Below are 19,561 nucleotides of genomic sequence, written 5' to 3'. Positions count from 1 at the left end.
GTCGTAATAAATAAACTTGTAGACTATAATTATATTATGTTTCTTGTTTTGATAATCGTATCTCTAGTATATTATTAACAAAAAAAAATTAGAATAAATCTACTTAGCATATTCACAATATATTTGTCTTTTGTTAACATATTGTTAAAGTTTTAATTTTAAATTTTTAATTATCAACCAATCTTATGGTTTGAATAATATGTAATTGTTTCAATAATATGTATATGTGATGTAACGTTTTGATGTATTTGAATGTCAGAGTATGATTGTATAACAAACAATGTGATGAAGAATGTGTTATGATTGTGTCAAAACTATGATGGTCTAGGTATTTAACAAAGTCATGTTTGATTTTTGAATAAGTGACATTTTAATAAGAGTTTTGACATCTTGTATTTTTGCTTCAGGAAGAAAAGACATGTAATGTCAACATGAGACATCCAAGGAGCTTTTTCATTTAAAAAAAATAGTCGGATCAATGGCAAGATGGAGTGTAATGTTTCATAGTTCATAGGTCAGTAGAATAATATAATTTTTGTATATTATGATAGATCAGTCACGTTATAATCTTAATGGGACATGTTTAGAAGTTGTTGGTGGCCAATAGGATTGATATAGTTTTGGTATAATGTTTTAGTAATCTGTAAATATATGGTGTAATGTTATTGATTTTTTTGTTAGAGTAAAAACGGGTATAGTTATGTTATAATGTAATTAATGTAATGTTATAAAAATATATGGTAAGACCAAAAAAATTAAATCTAATAAAAGGGTGCAACAACTTTGTGTAAATAGATTTTTTAGGACTCCTTCCCTTTTAATAGTATTGATTATTAATCTATAGAATCATATGCTGCCCTTGTGAAGAAATTGGAGAAAGATTGCAAATACTGAAAAAAGAAACTGAAGAAAAAGAGGCCACAGAGACTTTACTTTAAGATGCGGTAAGAAAGTCAACCATCAAAGCCCATTAGAATGGATGAGATTATTTTCATTAAAGAAAATCAAAAAGACCAAAAAGAAACAAGCCAAAAAAATTGTAAAGTCTACTTCGTCGTCGCTTTCCACTAATTTTCTGGTTTTATCGAAGACTTTTGAAGAAGTACATTTTGCAGTCTGTCAATAACCCTTTCGTCGCGGTATTACTCCAAGCCGCGTGAGTGCGTAGTGGTAGACTCCAAAATATCCCCTCTTTCTGGTTTCCGGAATCTGGCTTCTCCGATCTTTGAGGTAATTTTGATTTTATGATTCTATAAAAATGGTCTCTCTGTTTTGGGGGATTTAGGGTTTCTTGATTGATGAAAGGTTTCAAGGTTCGTAATTGTCTGCAGGGTTTTGAAATCTTGGATCAGTCTTTTGCGGAATTAGTTAAAATCAAAAATGTTGTTAGGTGTTTGGTTTTAAATCAAACATCCGCTTCACATGGCGTGGTTATGTTGCTTCGGTTCTTCAGACTACGATGTATGCAAACTCATATCTCATCTCTGTGTCTTCTGTACGATTTTGATATGATTATTATGTTGTATATTTGGCGTTTTAGCTCTTGGTTGGGAGAGCATCAACTAGTTCCGGTAAAGGGAAAAACAGCAATGGGGAGATTAAGTTTGGTTACAGCTTAGCGAAAGGGAAAGCTAATCATCCAATGGAGGATTACTACGTCTCCAAGTTTACTAAAACTGACGGCAAAGAGCTCGGTTTGTTTGCTATCTACGATGGTCATCTGGGTGAACGTGTTCCTGCTTATCTACAAAAGCATTTATTCTCCAATATACTTAAAGAGGTCAGCAAGAAAAAAAATATTTAACTGTTTTAGTTTCTTTTTTTTTCACAGCTTCGAGCTCGTGTTTTTTTGTGTGTGTTCAGGAGCAGTTTTGGTATGATCCTCAAAGGGCAATAATAAATGCATATGAGAAGACAGACCAAGACATTCTATCACATTCTGACCTAGGCCGAGGTGGCTCAACCGCCGTAACCGCTATTCTGCTGAACGGACGGCATTTGTGGGTGGCAAATGTGGGTGATTCCCGGGCAGTTCTATCTCAAGGCGGTCAGGCAATACAGATGACTATAGACCACGAGCCGAACACAGAAAGATTGAGCATAGAGGATAAAGGAGGCTTTGTATCAAACATGCCTGGAGATGTTCCTCGGGTTAACGGCCAGCTAGCAGTTTCCCGTGCTTTTGGTGACAAAAGCCTCAAAACTCATCTACGGGCAGATCCAGACGTTAAAGATTCATCGATTGATGATCGCACAGATGTCCTAGTTCTTGCTAGTGACGGTCTATGGAAGGTAAAAATTAAATGGGTGTTCTCTTTTTTTGATTACCGGGCTTGTTCTTACGGTTTTGATGTGTAATACAGGTGATGGCTAACCAAGAGGCCATTGATATTGCGAGAAGAATCAAAGATCCATTGAAAGCAGCGAAAGAACTAACAGGGGAAGCTCTGAGAAGAGACAGCAAAGATGATATATCTTGCATCGTTGTCAGATTTAGGGGATGAAAGATCTTTTATAACCACCAAGAAAAACTTGGAAATGGAAGAAATTAAATAATTAAGTTCGATTCTGAAAAGCAGAAGATGGTGTTATGTAATTTGATTGGTGTGATTTGTGGTTTGCGTAGTGAAAGTGAGAATCATATGTTTTGGTGTACAAAAACAATGTCTCTTCTTCTACTTTGATATCAGAAGATTATTACAAATGGGGAAGAGTGTATATAAGCTCTATGTTTCTTTTTTTTTATAAGATCAGATTTTATTACTTTAGATTGAATGTACGTGATCAACATGTAACAGATTATGTAAGTATTGCGGTTCATAATAGTTAAATTCAAAATCCTTTCCATCTTGTACCCGCTTTGCCAAACAGTCTGCTACCTTGTTTGCATTTCTCTTTGTCCACTGGAATCTAACATCTTGAAATTTTGTTTTCCACCATTTGATTTCCCGTTGCCAGTTATAGTAGTCAAAGTGAAGCTTGTTGTTGTTGATGATATCGGTTGCCTTTTGAGAGTCGCTTTCCATAATGATTTTTCCATATCCTAAGCTCCAACAATGCTGTAACGCCATTAAGAGCCCTTGTAACTCACATTCCAGTGCATCCTTACATCGTCTTCCTCGTGCATGTGTCGAAACCCTTATAGGTTCCATTTGCATCTCTAATGACCCATCCTGCGGTGCTCTTGGTTTGTATATTACGAAATGATCCATCAGTATTACATTTGAACCACCCCATGGGTGGACGTTGCCAATGTAATGTCACCGGTACTGGAGCAAGATAACTCTGACGAGGTTGAACTCTAACTTTCAGTTGACTCAATCTGTTTCCATTCCTTCGCATCTTCATTTGCATATCTTAGTAAGCTTCGCCAATGTATTTCCTTTTGCTGGAAGATTTCTACTCTTCCATAGTCTCCATAGTAGCCAAAAAGGTAAATCTTGGAAGTGCACTAAGCGTGTCGATAATGAACATTGCAGACAGGCCTCAATCTTTTCCTCCAAAGTTGAACTCTGGTCGTTGATGATTCGGTTAGAAACTCTTGATGCACGCCATATTTTCTTTGCACAAGGACATTCAAAAAATATATGTCCTCTGTTTCCGCCACTGAGCAACATCTTTTGCACTGATCAACTTGGACGATTTGTTTTCGTTTTAAATTGTTACTAGTAGCTAAACTCTTAGATAACAACCACCATAAGAAATGCTTGAGCTTTACAGGAGCACTTGTTTTCCATATCTGATGTTTCAACTCTGCACCTCCATAGTTTGGTGTTGGCGGTACATTTGTAGGTAGATGAGTGCTTAGCCATGCCAACTAGTCTACGTGACCATCTAGGCTATCTGGCATCAATAATACGAATTATGAATGGCTTGATCCTCCATTGAAGGGTACGTAGGAAATCCCACTGAAGGATGTATCTATAAATCCAAACACCTTCCATGGTGATAAACCTCAGTGCCTAGAATGCTTCTATCAAGACATTGACGATATATACTGGCCTATATTTCAGTCGCTGGGTTCACCAAACCTTCACCTCATCGTCAAGATCTCCCCAGCAGAGTTGGATCAACCTTTGAATCGGTTTAAAAAATAGTTAATGTCAAAGATGGCACATGAAAGAAGGTGAGGAAACCAATCCTCATCACAACATCAAATGCCGCGACTTGCATAGATATCAAAAAATGTCGTCCCTTAGGCTGCTTAAAGGATCACTGATATGACCATCGCTAAGATTTCCCTGAAACCATCTCTTAATCTCTATTGACCACTACATTAGTCTCTCATCGGTTAGATCATCATCATGACCAGTATGAACCTTCCTAAACATGGGGAACCGGCTTCCAGATATGTCAAACACTTTCATAATGGATCCAAGCCATAAGCAACAACAATCCAAGTTATAGATTTGATATGTCTAACATTGTTCGATTTCATCGTTTAGTGATGAATGTAGATGGCAAATATGGAACGATTTCTCGAAGATTATGAATCAAAAGAATCTGAGAGATCGGAAAAGATTTGCATTAAAAGAAAAGAAATTTTGAGAGTAATTTTAGAGTTGACTTGTACAATTAAAAGTGACATGTAAAATTGAAATGTTTTGATTGGTAATTTAAGTTTTTTTTTGCATTTATTAACATCTGACTATACAATGTTTTAAAAATGCTGATATGTACTTTTCATTTGAATCACTTGTTTTATTATAATGTTCATTCTAATCGATTGAATTGTATGTGTTTTTCAAAAAGAAAAAAACTTTAAATCTCATCATGTATTCTAATCTTTTCTTTTTGCTAAAAGAAGATAATATTTGCTATCATAAATATAATATTTACACAATAAAGAAAAATTAGTTATTCACATTTTCTAACAAAAGAGAATATTTTTTTTCCGTAAAATACACTTGCTAAATCTCTAATACTGTTTCAATACATCAACCTTTTCTATACTAAGAATAGTACGTTGATTCATCTTTTCCAATTTTAGTTCAAAACGGTAATAAATTACAGTGTATTATTTTGGACTATGTGAATTTCCCGTGCTCAAGCACATATATAAATATCATAAAGTAAATACATTATAATAATTTATTAATAATTTTTTTTTAATTTATAATTATTCTGCTACATATGTTGTAATCAATACACATGGTTTATTTTAAATAACAATATGTTATTTTAATTAGACATATAATTTTGGATATATAGTATCTCGAATGTTTGGTTACTATTTGATATATTAGATAACATTTATTTTTCCGATTGAACTATAATATTTTTGTTGTAAAGATTAATAATTTCATTAATACTGTTATTTTCATGTAGTTTGATTATTGTCTTATATATGTAAATATATTTTAGTAAAATTATATACAATTTAATATATATTGTTTTGAGAATCAAATAGTAAAAGTAAACTGAAGTGTTGATGATTCTGAGTTACATACATAAATATAACAATGGTAGTCCTTTGAAACCTTATGCATATATATATAGTTATACAAAATACTTAATTTTGATAGTTGGTTAATATATTTATAATCTAATTTGAGAATTTCATATTTATTTAGTAACATGTTGAGTCGTTCTATAATTTATATGTATAAAATATTACTATAAATAAAATATATTATTTTTAATTTAATTTTTGACTTTGTATAAAAACATTTGGATGGGTATAGTTACTCATTTTGTGGGTATACTGCGTTAAATATATTCCATCAAATTAAAGTATAACTATTTCTAATCTAATTCAACCAAATCATATTAACTGTATTCATTAGATTAGTTTGGTTGTCATATATTTTTGATTTTTAGTAATTTAGTATATGTTAATTTGGAAAAATAAACTTATAAAAATAAAGTGATGATAGGTACAAAGTTACATAAAAACATAACCGATAAATTTTAAAAGAGAAGATTATTTCATTAGTTTAATATCAAGAGTCGTTTTCTAAACTTTTCTTTTTATGAAATCACATTATATATAAAAAATATAATCATTTTAAATTTCATTAATATTTTCTTTATCATATATGTTATTTGAAAATATAATGGGGAACTTAAATGAAAACTAAAGATTAAATTAAATTATATTCATTAAATATATCTTAGTTTATGTTATTTAAATTATTTTGTAATAATTTGAAAAATAGATTGATTTAAATTAAATGCTTAATAAATATTATATATATATATATTATGTTGTTTAAGATTATTTTTAGAAGGGAAAATTATGTCTTTACTTTAAAATCAAGATTATTTTGTGAACTTTCCTTATTATGATTACAATATGTATAAAAGATATTGTCGTTTTTAAAATTTATAAACTTTCTGTTTTAAATTGGTTATTTGAAAAAAATAAAGAAAAGAAAACCTAAAAAAAGGATAAATAAAATACATATATAATAATGTTAATTATATATATTTGATTCATTAAGGGTATCATCATAATCAATTAATGTGAGAGTTAACGTAAGAGCGACACGTAGTAAAAACTGGTGTATTGATTAATAATTTATCTCTCTCAAAGCCGATAGGCGATTCAACCACCACCAACTTTTTACAAAGCCACTGCTTAACTGTTTTCATCCGGCCGGTGTCGATTGCGGCACCGGCTGTACTCATTTTCTTTTCTTTTCCTTTGTTTGTTAGTATATGATGTTCTCTTCGTCATTATGTTGGATGAATTGGAAGTTTTATCATCTGCATCTCCCAATTTTTAGAAACAATCGAGTGATGTCACTAACTCCTTTGGTGATAAGTATTTCTCGATTCTTTATTTCGTTATCGGTGTTATTATTCGTCATACTCGGCATGTTGATTTTCCCTTCAATAGGGTGTGTTTCCCCGGTCTGTGAACCTAGATTCAGTGCTGACGATAGTCCATCAGCCTTCATTTTTGGTGTTGTATTCCCCCGTTAGTCTTATGGCTGGGCGGTTTGTTGAGAATTCAATCTATCAAGAGAGACCCTAAACACCCATGGCCACCACCATTTTTGTCCTATATGATGACCGATCCGGTAAGGAATGGTGTATTGTGATGTTACGGCTTAGTTTGGTAGTTATTGTGTGCGGTTGGCTTAGTCTCACAGTGTTTCAAATTCGTCAACAAAAAGAGCCTATGATGATGAGGAATGTATGGGCTAGGATATTGTTGGTTCCAAAAACTAAAGGAATGACACAAGGAATCGAATATTTTAAAGCAACAAGGTGGAAGATGATGTTGTTTCTCCAACATAATAATTTGAAGTTATGGATATATTGGTTTCAAAGAAAAAGAATGTCAAATCCATGGACAGGTACATTAAAGCATGTTATCTCCTGCAGCGTGTTTGGGACAGATTGAAATGTAACATATGGATTGCATCCAATGATCTTCTTGAAGAAAAAAGGCATTTACTCACAAAGACCGAGAGCCACAACAAAGATCTTACAAGACCAAGAATGAAGTGAAGGAAATCTAGCGAATCGGCCTAGGAGATGTGTTCATCGTGTTACTGCTGTCTCTATTAAAAGTTCTTATTAACAAAAAATATGTATATGTTTCATGTAATTTTTTACATTGATTTAATATCAATAAAATTAGATGTTATTAAAAAAAACAAAAACTGGTGTATTAAAATTGTAATAGAATTTGGTTGGTGTATTGTAAGCTTTTTTCAAAAGAGAACATGCTCCTCTAGTTTCATGTTTTTCTCAGTTTATCTTTGTCGGCTTTATTTCATCTAACATACTAGTATCAATCAATTATAACGTTCAATTATTTCTCAGTAAAGGACAAATCAATTGGTACACGTCAGTGTAGAGAGGTTTCAATGTCAAGAAAATATTAAGTGACAACACATAAGTTTCATTTCAATGTGTTAAAAAAAATCCCAAAAGAAAAGAGAGCAACAAATGATAGAGATAGTGGTTTAAGGCAATCCTTCGCCAACTGAAGAACTACCGAGAAGAGTAGTGTAAATCTTACCAAAGGAGTGTTAATGGCTTCATTAGTCCTGCAGAGTTTACAAAAATGTAAAGAGGAAGGAAATTATTAGGAAAAAGTTGAAAGCTGTTCCATAGATTTGCTTACCTCATCTTGCGAATTGTCCTCTTTAGATTGTTCACCTGCAGGATAAAAAGGTGTATAAATTCATTCAATGCAAGTTACACAATACAGTTTACAGAAGTGGTTATGTCTCGTGTTTTTGTTTTTATTACCTCCTTCCTCTAGATCAAAGGGCCATAAAGTGAGGTTGTCTCTGAGAAGCTGCATTATGAGGGTCGATCGACACAATGAAGTGGCAGTCGATACTCGTGATGATCTATCGATTCTGTTATAGACTTGTCTTCTCCATATCTTTTTTTACCTGAAATAACCAAGTACGAAAAATCATAATAAATGAAAAATAAAATAAATTTAAAACTTACGAATGAGTTGTCTCCCATGAAGCGCTTGTTTATAGTTTTCAGCTTGACTTTTAGTTTTTTTGAGCTAGTATGGAGGTAATTAAATACTTGTTGGGAAACAAGTATCAACATCATCTTTGCTCATTTCAAACCAGGTACCAACAAACCTTTTGATGGCTTCTTCTCTACTGGTTATGTGATATTGGTGCCTCTGAATCATCTCATGTGTTTAATCCATTTTCAGATCCAGCTCCTCCATACGGTGGCTCAATGGTGCAATACTATTGTTGAGAGGAAAATAGATTGCATCTATCTTTTTGTAGAACTCATCAAACGTTCTACAATTTGTTGTAGCAATGTTAGCAATCAACTCTTCAACATGATCTTTGTTGGCAGATAAGAAGGTGTATGATGAACTCCAGGCATCTGAAAACATCCCTCATACTGTGGTAAACTCAGATGATGACCTCCCAAACTATCTGCCATCTAAAGTTTTGCTTCAATGTTTTCCTTAGAAACATTGATGATCCTTCCATCCATAGCTAGCTTTTGCAATGCCTTCTACATCTATGTAAACTCCATACTCATCTGGTGACATTACACGGATCTTCCTTCTATGTGGATTTGCGGCTTCAACCAAGAAACTCTCTCGGAACTCTACACTCGCAGGAGTGTCAACCAATGCTTCTGGTTCGATGTCCCTCGCCGTCATCTTCATGCTATGTGCCATAATCAGAATAACATACTGCCATAAATCCTGGATCATCTCCTATCTCAATGAAGGGCGTTGATATCACTCAAATTACCTTTAGAGCAACTTTATCTCTCAAATAAGAGGTTCAATTGTAGTAATTAGGGATCACATCCACAGAGAGAATGAACACACAATAGAGTTTAGAAATCAAGATTAAGCTAGACAATCAATATTCAAACAGTAAACAAGCAGTAAGTAAATAGACTAGTTTATATGTCAAGAGATTCAAAACTACAATCAAGGATGCTAAGAGTTTTATGGGTTCAATTCGAGAACTTGAATTCAATAGCAACTAATCTAGCTTTCGCATGAAATTACTAATTAGATGTCTAAGTCCTATGTTCCATCTGTCGCATGCAAACAAAGAATTAGTATCAATTGATACCAGTGGTTGAGTGTCGATCGATAATACTTCAGACAAGCATTAACGCTCAATCAATAATGTTCAAATAAATCCTAGAACAACTCTCGTACGCGCCAAGGTATCTAATTAACTCAGGGTTCGGGTTCCGATAATCAATTGAAATCTCGTGCATCTCAATTGTCCTATGATTTTAGGTTCAAATAATCAGTCTCACTGTCGTGCTATTCCAATTACTCTAGATCCTAGTATTACAAAATTCCATGGTGTTGAAATTAGTAAGTAACCCTAACAATCCATTATCAGTATGACATTAAGCTTATGAAATCCCCAAACCTAACAAGATAATTACTCAGACATGCAAGCAATAACACAAATCATAATCTGAATGAATAATAGATAAATATTGGAAAGCTAACTCAAAGCTCTATCCTGTGATGAAATATGGGCTCAATCACACCGTAGGAAGGTCTATATCAATAGCTAAACGTCTGACGCATGTGTGCAGTTCTGCACCTCTAAAAAGCTCCAGAATCAACAAAGTTCTCCAAAACATACATATACCTGAAAATACTCTAAACCAGATTCCAAATACATATAATAGACTCTAAATAGTTCATATACCATGGTGTAAAAGTGGTAAAATCCATGGTATATCAACTTCCCCTACTTATCATTTTGTTTGTCCTCAAGCAAAACACAAAATAGTCTGTGAAAGAGGTTTGAAAACATCAGACACTCACACAATTCTTTAACCATTACCTTCACCTCTACAATGTTGCAAACCACGTCGAATTAGTACCTTGGCTTCCATGTATTAGACCTCAAGCAAAACATATAATAGTCTGTGAAAGAGGTTCAAGGGCACGGCCATGTATTAGACCTTAGCTTAGCAACCAAACCATCCAGCCCACAGCTTAGCTGATTCCACCTGATATACTCCTCTACTGACCTCATTTTTGCATATAAATGTGTAAGCTAAATCGTGTGAGTATCGATCAAATGACACATGGGCACTTACCCTAGCAGGTTTTTGAGTAAACATGTCGTCTTATTCTAGTTTATTTTCTCCCAATATCTCCCTTCGCTGAATCCTTTTCATTTCTTTTTCTCTTTTTATTTTCGTTTTCTTGGTAAAGTGTAGGCAAATAGTGGGGTCATCGGTGTTGGGGTCAAAATGAGGCACGGCGTAATCAATGTCTAAAGCTCCCAAGAAAATCATGGCTCGCATCAACCAAGATAGTACTCTCGAGATCAACGTCCAAGATTACTATGCCTTAGAAAAATTCTTAACACAACTTCAGAAAAATCCTAAGTATAAAACACCCCAACCACGGAACAAGGTTCGAGCAGTCCAGGTCACAATCAGGAGACCCAGGTTTGAGCAGTCCAGGTCGCCGACACGCGACCCGGGTTCACACAATCCATGTCGCTAACAGGCGACCCATGATCAGTCCATCCCGGTCGCTAGCAGGCAACCCAGACCTTCACGATCCGGGTCGCCAGCGAAGAACCCAACTTCGTATGATCATAGTCTCCACCGGGTGATCCGAGCCCGGTTCAATCAGGGTTGCCAGCGGTGACCCATGTTCGGCCCATCTGGATCGCCAGCAGGTGACCCAGTTTCGGCCCGAACAGGTCGCTAGTAACCGACCCAAGCCTTCGCGATCCGGGTCGCCAACAGGCGACCGGTCCGGTTTGATCCAGGTCGCCAGCATGCGACCCAAGTTAGTCTTGTCCGGGTCGTCAGTAGGTGACCCAGTTTTGGCCCGACCAGGTCGCCAGCAGGCGACCTAAGCCTTCGTAATCCGGATCGCCAGCAGGCGACCATTCTGGTTTGATCCAGGTCGCCAGCAGGCTACCCAGGTTCGACTTATCTGGATATCCAGCAGGCGACCAAGGTTCAGCCCATCCAGGTCATCAGCAGGCGACCCAGGTTTGGCCCATCCAGGCCACCAGCAGGCGACCCATACTTAACCAGTTCGGGTCGCTAGTAGGTGACCCAGGTTCGGCCCATCCAGGTCGCCAGCAGGCGACCCAGACCTAACCAATCCGGGTCGCCAGCGGGAGACCGGCCCGTTTTCCCTCGTATCGCCACTAGGCAACAACATGCATTTTTGTCTCACTCTTGTATCTTTCTCCTTCGAGTCTCGATCAAACTGTCTCTCGTTTCGTGTCTATCAAAATTACCGTTGAAACTTTACGATAAAAATAGCAAACAACATTTTTTCTCAAAAATTATCGAATCAATCGTATAAAATGATAATGGTTAACTTAACACCATTGTAACAACTATTCGATTCGTTCCCATGTAAAAACATCATTGAAACAATGGTGATTTCTCTGAGATAAATTGTAAAAATGTTAAAATCGGAAAACGGCCCAAAGAGGTCCATAACGCGATAAAATCCCCCTTACTATTTTTAAAGGAGATAAGCCCAAGTTAAATTGACGGTCTATATAATATTCGCAGGAGAAGATAATGTCAAGTTTTAAGGATAATCATGAAGATCGAGAACAATATAATATTTTCGCGAAAGGATAGACTCGAAATCAAGGGCGAGAGATGCAAAAGAGTTATTTTGAGACACACAAAACATTTCTTAGCAATCCAGCAGTTAGAGCTATTTAGGAAAGTTTCTTTTTTTTTGTTATCAAGCTGCGACCCAACTAGATTTTCAAGTCTTAGGTTGTTAGAACTAGGGAACTCGCAGACAGCTCTTGCGGCTGAGGCTTTTACCTGTTAAACGCTCATACATAGATTCAAAATAAGATATCTTTTGCTCTATCTTTCATTATCAATTTACTACTTCGTCTGTTTGCGTATTTTGATAACTTGACACTTGGTTTAGAAGAAATCTGGGACCTCGTGGAAAGTTAGGGTTTCTTGGGTTTTCTCTGTTTACGAAAATCGACGGTGCACATTTTGGTCCCCACAATCGGTAATGGACCTACCCCTTGCTTCCAACGATGTGTTATCATTCCTTTGAATTAAGATAGTGGGGTCATCGGTAATGTTCCTGCCCCTCTGCATCTCATAAAATCATTTCAATCTTTTGTTTTTTTTTTATGCCGAAGAGAGGATATAAGGAAACCAAAAACATACAAAATTTTACCTTTCAGGTCTGAAAGAGGAATCCGATCCAATGTATACAAAGCCCTCAAACAAGAAAGTTGAGTTGATTAAGGTTGTAAGTCATCTTTGGTTCCTTCAGACTTTCTCAGCTACTGTAGATGTTATTCGCAGGTGATCCACTTTGGTGTTTCCATTCAGTACACCCTGCAGGCAATAGCCCCAAAGAATAGTACTAGAGAGTGGTTAGATAATAAGTAAAATTGAAAAAGTTCAGCATCCCTTCTTGACTCTATAAAACTGAATAAATGCTCATTAAATAAAGCTCAAAGCAAAACAAAATATCAATAATACCTCCCCCTGACTTAAACAACAATGTCTCAAGTGTAATACTGTCTTAGATTGGTGAAGAAAATAAATAGGAATGTATAAATTTAACAAGGAAAAACGGTATATCTTCCTTTGATGTGAATGCCGATCAACACAGTTAAGTGGTGATCAATACTCGGGATGCTCAGTCGACCGACACCGACAAGTTGTGGATTGATGCTGGAATATCAACTCGTGTTTCTCGGATCGATGATGGTCTAGAAATCATCTACCTTCCCATTAAAATCCACTGTCAACTTCTACTGACTCTCAAGAACCTGATCAAGCCCCTTCTATCTTACTTTCTTGAGTTGCTAGTGGTGGATTCTGGTAAGAAGAACTCCCAAAAGTTGTGTTGTTGTTGTTGTAGTTGTTGCAGTAGGACTTCTGGTACTGCAAACTCTGGTTGTAATTAATCCTCTGATCATTGCTATGGAAGTTCATGTTGTCACTGATTCCCAGATCTCTAATTTTGAAAACCAGTACCACTTATGAAGTTCACATCCTCCTGGTCGCCTTTTTCATTGTCGACATCTACAGCTTCTACAGCTTCTACATCCTCTACAAAACTAAGTTGTTTCTTGAGAAGCTTATGGACACTGTCCAGCTTGGCTTTAACTTCATCCATATGCTCCTTTCCAAAGACGGTAGCCAATTTCTTCCTTTTAAAATCAGTGTTCTTAGTGCTATTGCTAGACGCAAAGTTCTCAATAAGTCTAACAACCTCTTCTGGATTCTTAGTATTAGATTTTCACTCACTAGCAGTGTGTAGAGCCATCTTGTATGCCAAAGCAATGCCTTTGAAGAAGGTACTTAGCAGTCCTACCTAGTTGAATCCATGGTGTGGACGGTCTCTATGATATGACTTGAATCTAATCCAGAAGCTTCTGAAATATTCTTCAGGCTTCTATGTGAATGTAGGAATCCTGCTCTTCAAGTTTTCAGCATGGACGTCATCAAATAAGTTATGCAGGAAGGCGTTTTTATGTCAGCCCATGATGTAAGAGATCATGGTGGTAACTGCTTAAGCTAGTGCGAAGCATCTCTAGAAAGTGAGTAGTTGAAGAGATTGCAAAGAAGATAGTCCTCAGGGACTCTATTGGCTTTGATAGTAGAAACTATATCCTTGAACCGCTCCAGATGGTCCATAGGATGCTCATGTGGGTGCCATGGATAGGTGTTTGTCCCACTAGTGTAAAGGATGCAGGCTTCAGCTCGAAATCATTCCTCTGTAAAGTAGGAGGACAAATTGCAGATCTATTGGCATAGTATTGATCTGGACGGTTGTAGTTAGCCAAAGTTCTAGGTCGAGCAGCATGAACATTCTCCTCAGCTACAACCTGAGAGTTGGCTGTAGCATTCTCAGCATTAGTAGATGATTGACAACTACTTTAGGATCAGGGATTACAGTCCCCTGATCTTCTATCCTCTGAACTGATGCATTACATAGAGGACCCTCCTAGTTACGCAGGTCTACATTCTCATCTTGTATCAGCATAAGTCACAACCATGTCTGCTCGCGGGTTGGTATCGATTGATTTTTGTTGAGAAGTGTCGATCATTGCTCGCTAACAAGTATCGGTCGACCAAGTAGAGTTGATGTCAATCGATGCTGTGCGTATCTCTTTGGGGATTGAATATTACAAACATGCATGATTAGAGAATAAAGGTGATGATTGGTTTGATTGTGGCTGTAAAAGTTATGTGTGTAAGTCGGTTGTAGATGTAAAGTTGTTATTGTAGACTTTTTTGCAAATACTTTTGTTGTAGTTAAACTGTTGTTGTAGCTATAAGATATAAGATGTAGATATTTTAAAATACGATATGTGAAATATGTGATGTATGTATAAAATAATTATTTTTATCAATTAAAATAATTTTTACTTTTATTTTTATAAATTATGAAATTTTACTATTATTTAAAATGTGATATGTAAATAATATTTATGTTATTTAAAATATTTGAATAATTTAACAAACACTCAAAATTAAATTAAAATATATATAAATGTTTTATTATGATTATCTCATTTGTTTGATCTTATATATTGTTTTTTTTTTCATTTTACAGATTCTACAGCCTATAAAAAGAAGATGTAGGTTTTCTGCCTAAAATTCATAAGAAAATAATTTGATTACTTTTTTTTTGCTGTAGCTTGAAAAATAAAGATAAAGCATGATTGGTAAAAACTAATAGAAACTTGATGTACGCTTTAACTTTTAAAAATAAAGCTACAACATGATTGGTAAAGTTTAGTGATTTAAAAATAGATAAAGCTAAAGTAGGGAGATAAAGCCCAACCAATCACCCCGAAAAGCTCTTTCTCCTTGTTGAATATGGTACTGCTGGGCATGCACCTAGTAAACAAGGAAAAAAATTATAAGTAATTAAAATAGAAAAATAACCTAGACTAAATCAAATAAGTTGAGTATACTGGCGATCCAATGCTCCCCGGCAATGACACCAAATTTGATATCATTCAAATTACCTTATGAGCAACTTTATTCTCTCAAATAAGAGGCTCAGTTGTAGTACTTAGGGATCAAATACATAGGGAGCGTGGACACACAATTAACTCAATAGAATCGCGATTAAGCTAGGAAGTATTGTGAAAGCAGTAAATCAAGAAAAGTGGTAAATCAATTGGTTGTTGTTCTGAGAATATAAGAGAAAATAGTTAGATTGAGGGTTTCAAGCAATCATGATTATAATGTAAAGAAGCTAAGGGTATATGAATGACAATCCTAGAACTCAAATTCTAATGCAAAAGATATCCAGCTCTTGCTACGAGTCTAATCTATTGACTAAGTCTAGTGTTCTAACTATTGTATGTAAACACGGATCGAGTCTATCGATACTATTGACTAGGTATCAATTGTTACATCCTTAGGCAAGCATTATCGAACTGATCGATATTGTTCACTAGTTTCCTAGATCAGTTATCGCATGTATCTAGCAACCTAGCTCAGCATAATTAATTCAAGTAAAGACCTACGTTCGCAGTTGTTTAATATCTAAAGTTCAGGGTTATAGTTAGCTACACTATAACACATGCAGTAAGAATAATTCTGATGAAGAAAATGTATTAATTCACCCTAGCAATTCTATAGTTTTGTCTAATCCATAAAAACTAATTAAACCATAAATCTAACGGAGTAAACTACTCTGACATAGCAAATCAATTCATAACAGAGGTCTGAATAGAAGGCATAGATAATAAAGTAGAAAACAATGGAGTTCCAATACAAATCAGTGAAGGAGTCTTGGATCTTCTCTCCAATCTAAAAAAAACGAAAATAGTTTTGCTGTGTAAAAAGTAGTAAAAAGATTGTGTATTACCCAAACAATGGCGAAACACATAAATACTAGGTAAAATTCGGGCAGAGACCGTCTTGTATATATGTGGATCTTTGGGCTCAAGTCGGCCACAAACAAATCGGCCTGTCTTCTCGTGTCTTGTCAAGCGACACCATGGGGTCGGTGTCGATCGAGACTCTGTATGAATATCGACTATGGCTGGTTTCTTGAACAGCTACGATTTTCTTTCATCTCTAGCTGCAAAATGCTTTGTAATCTCCACATTGCTCCAAAACATACCTAGACCGGAAAAGACTCTAAAATAGACTCCAACACATATAATAGACTCTAAAAGAATCATATACCATTATGTGGTAAAATCCAAGGTATATCAGCTGTAAACTCAGAACCAACTAGGAAGGTTCCTACAAGATTGTCAAAGTTCTCAGAATAGGCGTTTATGGACATGAGACATCATCCGCTGAACATGTGCCTCGTTATTGGAACTTGATGAAGAGATACTTCAAGTAAGAGCACAATTGAAAAAATGAGGGAATTATGAATGATCTGATCCTCCTCGGAGGTACGTAGGCAGCCTTCACATGTTCAGTTATACAAAGCCGAGTTGAATGACACATTCGTGTCACAGTAGACTCACTCTTATCATAAAAATTTTTTTACGTGAAACAAAGTTGAAAAAACATAGCTGTCGTAGTAGACGAGTTCTCACCGTGTTGAAAAATCGAGTCAAATTGCCTTCAACGAATTTACTTGTCACAATAAATTTGTTCTTAGATAATCAAGCTGGAAACTCACCTGGTCGATTGAGTGGTCTGTGATATCTTGCATATTTACTGTTAGGGTATTTTTGTGTAGACTCTTTTAAAGTACCACAGAACGATGGATAAACTGGTTTTATTAGAAGATTTATAGGTATTTTGTAAGGGTTTTAGTGTAGTAAAAGAGAAAGAGACTTGAAGAGATCTTTATTGAATAGAACAAGCAAGGATTACAAGATATTGGGTAAGAACCGTAACCCTAGCCGTCTAAGACTAGTGTCTAAGTCTAAAAGTGGTGATCCCCTGTTCTAGGGTTTGGATTCCCCTTATATAGTTGTCTTTAGGTCGGTTCTTGTCGGTTGGAGTAGGTGGAAGTCTTCCGTATTCAGAAATATGGAAGGTTCTCCTTATCGAAAATTTACCATTTCTTGGAGCAGGGGGTGGTCCCTGAGACCGATCCCAGGGTTCCTTTTAGCGGGGACCTGGAGCGTTCCTTTATCGGGGACCCGGGGGCCTAGGTTCTGCTAGGAGGATGGAGGAAATGATACCGGGGGTTTTTTTTTTGAACAATTTTTTTTTTTTGAACAAATGATACCGGGGTTTTTCTCTCCAACAGTTTGCCCCTTATTGCTCGATTTCATCATCGAACTCAGGGAATAACCTGTGCACTCAAGTCAACCGAAGTTGCTCATTCTCAGTAGGCTTCCCTTAGGCAGGACATTGATCCAGTAATCTCGCAATCTCGGGTTCCACTCTGGCCGAAACCGTATTCTGAACCCGGGGGATGATCAGTTTCCCTTACATCGGACCGGTATCTGGTGCTGTTTAGACCGCTGATTCTCGTCGAGGACGGGGATCTCCGGGGTTCTGATGATGTCTTGGAGACGATGGGGCCTTAAAGCTCTGGTGTGGAGAGGATAGACCGGGGGGATAGGACTCGTACGGTTTGACGATACTGGAAGCTCTTTTGATTCCTCCAAAAAGCAAGCGCTTTCCTTTTTGTGAGAAGCATTTTCCCTTTTTCTGCTGAGATCGGGTTTCCTTTTCATCGTCCATTCTTTAAATCAAGGATTCTTTGGGATATTTGGAAACATCCCTATTTCTTTTTCTGATCCCGTGGCAAAGGGAACGACCCGGATATAAATAGAGATTCACGACAGTTCCTAGCTGGCCTCAACCCATCCCTAGCGCTGATTTCTTAGCTGAGAAAGATGAATCCCGAGCCGCTTTCGTTTCTGTCCTCGCTCGTGGGTAGTCGTGCAAGGCCGTGTCGTCCTTTTACCGATCCTTTCTCGTCCCCCGTTCCATCTTGGGGGAACGTTCCGGAGGCTGATAGTGAAGCGGTTCCGATGGCGCCCTTGAGAAGGCTTCGTTCCTGTTTCTTTGATGACGGTCCCCGTTCTGAGATCCGAGATGGGGATCTGGCTAACATAAGGAGGAAGTACTTGATTCATCCTTCAGTGGGGATGAGGAGTCCAACCTAGTTCGAACGCGCTCTGGATGGCAGAGCGGGTGAGGTGGCTATATATGAAGCGTATCTGGAAGCAGGCTTCCGGGGTGCTATTCCTTCTCTTATAGGCAAAGTGTCATCTTTCTTCGGTTTCAGTCCTTCTCAACTTACTCCCCTAACCTAGAGGACTTTAATGGCTCTCAAAGTACTCGGAGAACTCCATGGATTTTCCATTGGGGTGCATGAGGTATTATACTCTTATTACTTTGCTCTTTTGGCAAACAAAGATGGATTCTATCATCTTCGATCTCATGATGGCGCCCCTTTGGTCGAAGAACCTTAGAGGGATGTCAGAGGAAATCATCCCTTTGGGGATGGTTGGAACAGTCGGTACGTGTTTGTGAAGATTCGTGAGCCACTGGGTTACCCTACGTCTTGACGTACCGTGTGTGAGCTTTCCTTCTAAGTTTTGAACTTTACCATCCTTTTGGGGACCTGATCCTGACATTTTAGCTCTTGCTTTGTCAGATGTATCTCTCCCGGTTCCCTTTGCTCGAGAAGGGGTGGCGAAGCTTGTAATGGGAATTCCCCGGTGATTTCGTTGGGTGACCTTTCTGGTGAGCAGGGAGGCCATGCGTCATAGCCGTGTTTGGGGTAGTAGGCCTTTCTTCTCCATCTGATAGGACTATGTCTTATTTTGTTTCTCATGCATGTATACACTTTTTTCTCTAGGGAACGCGGTGAGGTATCCGGTATCGGTTATTTATGACGAGTATCAGAAGGTTAAAATGCGGAAGCGGCGTCTTTCTTATATTCCTCCACCAAGACTGGCGAGGACCGCTTTATCGGCTGGGGTATGTCTTCTATCTCGTCAACAAGCACCGAGATTATGCCTAACCAGGATCTTCTGGTTGATGCCCATTGGAGAATTACTAGCGAGGTCCTCCTTCTCCGTGGCCAGGTGCAAGATATGATGGCTTGTCGGGACCTTCTAATTCAGCAAGTGAGAGCTTCGGCTAGGTGGGAGCTGATGAGGGAGTGGATGGAGAAGCGCCTAAATCATTGGAATCCAGAAGAAGA

General features: G+C 37.0%; 2 protein-coding genes across 3 annotated transcripts in view; one reads left to right on the top strand and one right to left on the bottom strand.

Moving 5' to 3' along the window:
• Positions 1-19,561, bottom strand: part of LOC117128145 — a 734,122-nt gene that overhangs the window by 246,308 nt on the left and 468,253 nt on the right. The window lies entirely within an intron of this gene.
• On the top strand, positions 1,009-2,738 carry LOC103839995 (probable protein phosphatase 2C 10). Of its 2 annotated transcripts, XM_009116475.3 has the most exons (5): positions 1,009-1,230; positions 1,332-1,461; positions 1,541-1,780; positions 1,864-2,292; positions 2,364-2,738. In XM_009116475.3, exons 2-5 carry the CDS (start codon positions 1,423-1,425, stop codon positions 2,502-2,504), a joined length of 849 nt encoding a protein of 282 aa, XP_009114723.1. In that variant the 5' UTR covers positions 1,009-1,230; positions 1,332-1,422; the 3' UTR covers positions 2,505-2,738. The 2 variants fall into 2 exon arrangements, with proteins under 2 accessions (XP_009114723.1, XP_033135795.1); XM_033279904.1 differs by lacking the exon at positions 1,009-1,230 and having other exon boundaries at positions 1,314-1,461.

Source organism: Brassica rapa, chromosome A09 (assembly GCF_000309985.2).
Source record: "Brassica rapa cultivar Chiifu-401-42 chromosome A09, CAAS_Brap_v3.01, whole genome shotgun sequence".
Lineage (NCBI taxonomy): Eukaryota > Viridiplantae > Streptophyta > Magnoliopsida > Brassicales > Brassicaceae > Brassica > Brassica rapa.
This window is presented reverse-complemented; position numbering and strand designations above follow the sequence as displayed.

Excerpts from the sequence above, each read along its gene's own strand:
- LOC103839995 (XM_009116475.3), top strand. The coding sequence starts at position 1,423 with ATGGCGTGGTTATGTTGCTTCGGTTCTTCAGACTACGAT. Across the intron at positions 1,781-1,863 it reads TCTCCAATATACTTAAAGAG|GAGCAGTTTTGGTATGATCC; the intron begins GTCAGCAAGAAA and ends GTGTGTGTTCAG. Across the intron at positions 2,293-2,363 it reads CTAGTGACGGTCTATGGAAG|GTGATGGCTAACCAAGAGGC; the intron begins GTAAAAATTAAA and ends TGTGTAATACAG.